Source organism: Panicum hallii, chromosome 2 (assembly GCF_002211085.1).
Source record: "Panicum hallii strain FIL2 chromosome 2, PHallii_v3.1, whole genome shotgun sequence".
Taxonomy (NCBI): Eukaryota; Viridiplantae; Streptophyta; class Magnoliopsida; order Poales; family Poaceae; genus Panicum; species Panicum hallii.
This window is the reverse complement of record NC_038043.1, coordinates 48235146-48240146: the sequence shown is the minus strand read 5'-3', so window position 1 is coordinate 48240146 and position 5001 is coordinate 48235146. Positions and strand designations below refer to the sequence as shown.

At 50.0% G+C, this 5001-nt stretch overlaps 1 protein-coding gene across 1 annotated transcript; it reads left to right on the top strand.

The window, feature by feature from the left end:
* Window positions 1-227: 227 nt before the first annotated feature.
* On the top strand, window positions 228-5001 carry LOC112881899 (probable serine/threonine-protein kinase PBL19). Its single transcript, XM_025946819.1, has 4 exons — window positions 228-1055; window positions 3017-3277; window positions 3761-3883; window positions 4241-5001. Exons 1-4 carry the CDS (start codon window positions 633-635, stop codon window positions 4676-4678), a joined length of 1245 nt encoding a protein of 414 aa, XP_025802604.1. The 5' UTR covers window positions 228-632; the 3' UTR covers window positions 4679-5001.

The following is a 5001-nucleotide window of genomic DNA, read 5'->3' as shown; positions in this document are numbered from 1 at the left end:
AGCACAGCTGGACCCCATCTGTAACGCAAGATTTTTCTTTCCGGTCCCTGAACGGGGCCTCCCCAACTCCCAGCTCGTCGCGTCCGGCCGGATGTCCCCTCTCCCCAGAGCCGTCGCCATCCATGCACAGGTATGACCCGTCCACACGACCACACCGCGTCGCCCCGCAACCGCAACCGGACGTGACGAGCCACCAGAAAACCCCCGCCCCCGCGCGGCCGGACGGACGCGCAGCACAAAAGGGGGACGAGGACGCGCGCCCGCTCGCTCTCCCGCACGGCACCGCCACCACCGCTGCTCCACACTAGCTGCGCCCACGCACGTACGCGCCGCGCCCGTGCCGGGCTTTCTCATCCTTTCCACGCTGTCCCCGCGCGCTCTCCCCTTCTCTGCTCCGTCCCCCCTTCCGGCGTTCACACCGCCTGCTCAGCCTCGCGTCTTACAAAGAGGCGTAGGCTCGCAGCCTACGATCCCCAGAGAGGCGGCACGGCACGGCACGCGTGCGCTGTTCGCTCCGATCCCCGGAGAGAGCGGCGGCGGCAGGAGGAGCTGCTTGTGCCGGCGACTCGACTCGAAAGCCGCCGGCTTTGGCGGAGCTTTCTGCCGCTGCTGCTACAGCCTGTGCCGCGGACATGAGCTGCCTGGGCTGGTTCAAGCGGAGGTCGAGGAGCGGCGGGTCGTCGTCGGGGCAGCGGGGGGCGTCGGCGCCGCCGTCGTCGGGCCCGGCGACCACGACGACGACCACGGTGTCGGGGGTGAGCACGAGCCGGTCGGACGACTCCGGCGCGGTGCGGCCGGTGAGCAAGTCGGCGGGGTCGGCCGCCTCGTCGCAGTCGCAGCGGAGCATCTCGTCGCTGTACGAGGAGCGGGGCCACGGCCAGCTGCGGGTGTTCGACTACGAGGAGCTCCAGGCCGCCACCGCCGACTTCGGCCGCGCGCAGAAGCTCGGCGAGGGCGGCTTCGGCAGCGTCTACAAGGGCTTCGTCCGCGCGGCCGACGGCAAGGGGGACCGCATCCCCGTCGCCGTCAAGAAGCTCAACCAGCGCAGCCTGCAGGTGCGTACGTGCTCTGCTTGCTTGATTGTTCTCTCTCCTCTTGTTGCCATCTCTCTTGCCTTATCTCCCAGGGCGTGCGCATGCCATCTGCGACTCTGTAGTCAGTTCTCCGTACCACTCTGGTCTATTTCCCGTGATAACTTGTGTCGCTAGATAACAAAATTCAGAAGTGGACGCCGCATTTACGGTGTTGTTGTAGGCAGGTTTTCCGTTTACGTTTTGTCGGAGAAGAGGTGGGATCAGAGAAATAATTCGCGGGAATTAGAATGGGGGAGATCTCTTGCATCTTTCAGAAAAAAAAGGGGTACCAACTGACTTTCATGTTTTTCTTGATACTCTTCAATGGCTGGCTAGTCCAACAATTGCTGAGAGCATTCGGAAGATGATCAATATGTGGGCAGAAAGCAAATCTGCTCTTAAGCAGTTTAGCTTCCATGGTTTTTGCCAATTATTTTTTTTTTCTTTCTTTCAACCTGTTTATCTGCAGGATCAGTGCATATTTCTGCCAGATTCAGCAAAAATCTTTAGAAAATTTTAAATAGCTGAATGAAAAAGATGCATAAGTACATAGAGTTTGATTTATGCATTTGCCAATATGGTGTTTGTTGATACTGGTATGCATTGTTAGGATACTTGGACTTCTCTAGATACAGACAATTTAGGAGGAAAGAAAAAGAAGTGTAAAGAAGAACTTTCCAGGATCACTTAGAGTCGTATTGACTAAACCACACTTGGTTGCTTTTGCAGTTGGACAATGTGTACACGTTAAGACGAACTTATGAAACAATATTTTGTAGTATTGATTGATACTGGTTGAAAACATATTTAGAGTTCATGAGCCCCTTCAATGGGTGTTACTAGATCCCATAAGAACTTCAGTCCACTTCAGATGGCATTTGTAATTGTCAATTTGCAAATAATTAATTGTTAAGTAGCTGGGAGAACACCTCATAGCCTTTTGTTTGGAGAACTAAATGGAGGGGAAATAAATAGATAACTATTTAGTTACTGTGATTTCCAGCTGTGGAGAAAAATAAATGTACTTTGACAAGTCTGGATGTTGAATATACACGCTCATACAAAAAAGAGCTGGCAGTAACCATATAAACCATGGATGTACCTTTTCATATTTCAGAGGAGAAGTATGATGCCCAGAAAATGATGTCAACCAACCATCTAGTCATATTCAAAATTGCAGTATTGAATTTACTCAATCAAAGGAGACCAATGGATAGAATGGAGCTCTTTGCTGGGCAACCTATACATTCATGATGCTAATCTTAGTTGACTACTACTTACTAAGAGACCAAATCTCGATACACCAATCTGCAAAGAAACGTCAGTTATCATTGTGCATAATGCCTCTTTATTCATTGTTTAACATTGCAAATGATGAGCACCTGATTTTGTGAATGTTGACTGATCAATAATAAAATATATCATTGCTAGGGAGTATAAGCTATTGATTTGGTAAAATTAATGTATCTGTTTTGTTCCTTCCTTAGTCTGCATGTTTGGATGTTTTTCATCAACACAAAGTGGTGAAATGCAATTTCTTATTCCTGCAAATTAAGTAATATAGCCATTTAGGTGTTAAAGATATACTTTTCAGAAAGGAAGCTGATTCCTCCTGGGTAGTTGCAAATGAACCTGCTGTCAATGGGAATCGATCAAAGGATTGCCTTTAGAATACAAGACTGTTTCAAGCTATATAGTTTATCTTCTTGAACAAGGAAAGCCACCATGTATCATATATAAATTAAAAATTATTCTCTGGAAAGAAGCACTATTTTGAGTGTTTAGTGCCCTAGTGTCTACCTAATGTTCTTAGGCTATTAGAAAATATTTGTACACTGCTGCTTCCTTACTTCTTCGTTGGATGTTTATATGGTTATACTACCTATTTGCGCATCCTTGTTTTTTCTAATAGTTTTCAGTTTCTCTGAATTTTGTTGTACCAGGGACATAAGCAGTGGCTGGCAGAAGTACAGTTTCTTGGTGTTCTGGAGCACCCAAATCTTGTAAAGTTACTTGGATATTGCGCTGTTGACTCCGAAAGAGGGGCACAAAGATTGTTAGTCTACGAATTTATGCCGAACAAGAGCTTGGAAGACCACTTGTTCAGGCGAGCTAATCCTCCTCTATCGTGGAACAAAAGGCTTCAGGTTATCTTGGGTGCTGCAGAAGGATTGGCCTACCTGCACGAGGGGGTAGAAGTCCAGGTATCCTTCAAACCTGCACCATTGCTTGCAAAGAATAGTCTATCCTCATTCTTCCATGGTTTTTGAAATGGAAAAGCGTCCTAGATAACGAAAGCCATCCTGTCTACGTGCCTCAAAGATTCCAGGCAGCCAACTTCGTTGGCATTTTCTGAAAGCACAGTTCAATGTTCAGGACTCCTCCATGCAGCCAACGTATCCAATTTCTCTTCTAGCTGTGCTATTGTACCAAAAGTTCCAGCCTTGTCTAGCATCAAGTGCCTTAGTAAAGAGAGTTCTCCAGCTGATTATTGTCAACCATAAAGCAAGTTCAAAATATCGCCCTTTTTTTCAGGCTAACCTTATTAGTGCTAAGACCTCATCGTCTCCTGTTTTGTAACGTGGGCCACAGTACCTCTGTTCTTTGTTTGCTTGCTGACAACTGACGAGTCTTTGATTCCCAAAAGCTAATCCTTATCTGGATCCCCAATTTTGCGTTTTGGTTAGGTAATCTACCGGGACTTCAAGACGTCGAACATTTTACTGGACAAGGACTTCAGAGCCAAGCTGTCAGACTTCGGACTAGCCAGGGAAGGACCAACTGGAGCAAACACCCACGTCTCAACTGCGGTATGTCCTCCTCAGTCTTTACCTGGAGTAATCTCGCTTCATCCATCAATTCCAGGCACTGATGGTGATGGTCAATAGTTGGCAGCCGACCATTGCCCTAGTACGTTGGCAACACAATGCACCTAGGCTTCCATTGTCAATTGCGCCTTCGCTTTCTTTCGACGCGTTCCATGCACGGCACTGGCATTTGACTCTGAAAACAGCCTGCGCTAGATGCCATGCTGAGTTGCTGACGCAGGACGTGAAGATAGCATGAATCTGTCAAGACCGAGCGTGCTTTTGTGCCCGTGAAAGTTGCCTACCGCGATAAAATCTGTCGGGTTTTGACAGCTCCGTGGCGTGATTTCCGTGTCACAGGTCGTCGGGACACAAGGGTACGCGGCGCCGGAGTACATCGACTCGGGGCACCTGACGGCGAAGAGCGACGTGTTTAGCTTCGGCGTGGTGCTGTACGAGATCCTGACGGGGCGGCGGTCGCTGGACCGGAACAAGCCGGCGGCGGAGCAGAAGATGCTGGAGTGGGTGGCCCAGTTCCCGCCGGACAGCCGCAACTTCCGGGTGATCATGGACCCCAGGCTCCGCGGCGAGTACTCGGTGAAGGCCGCGCGGGAGATCGCCAAGCTGGCCGACAGCTGCCTGCTCAAGAACGCCAAGGAGCGGCCCACCATGGGCGAGGTGGTCGAGGTGCTCAGGCGCGCCGTGCAGGCGGCCGAGCCGGATAGCCGGTCGCCCGGCGCCGGCGCCGGCGCCGTCAAGGGGAGGAGAGCGGACGCGGCCGCGCCGTCCAGGAGGTGATTGCTACAGATTCGTCGCCGGCGAAAGCTCTGATTGGCTGAGTCAAAGTTGGTCAGGGAGGGGGAGACTGATATGCTGTCGTCAGACGTGACAGCACGCAAAGAGTGTTATTTTTGGGTGTGTCCGTCAGTGGTGGGGGCCACATTACTTAGATGATTTGGCGGATTGAGGTTTTCCTTTCCCTTCCGAAAGTGAGAATTTTAGAAGAATTTTGCACTGGCTCTAGAAAATCGATTTTGCACTGAGGTTGTTCTCCTGTAGTCATGTATGCTGAGTTGTGCCAAAAAAAAGATAAAAAAGGTAAGAGTCCATCCCATAACAAA

Bases quoted from the DNA above. Each gene is read 5' to 3' on its own strand.
- LOC112881899 (XM_025946819.1), top strand. From the start codon at position 633: ATGAGCTGCCTGGGCTGGTTCAAGCGGAGGTCGAGGAGCGGCGGGTCG. The intron at 1,056-3,016 runs GTGCGTACGTGC...TTGTTGTACCAG, and splicing joins TCAACCAGCGCAGCCTGCAG to GGACATAAGCAGTGGCTGGC. The intron at 3,884-4,240 runs GTATGTCCTCCT...TCCGTGTCACAG, and splicing joins ACACCCACGTCTCAACTGCG to GTCGTCGGGACACAAGGGTA.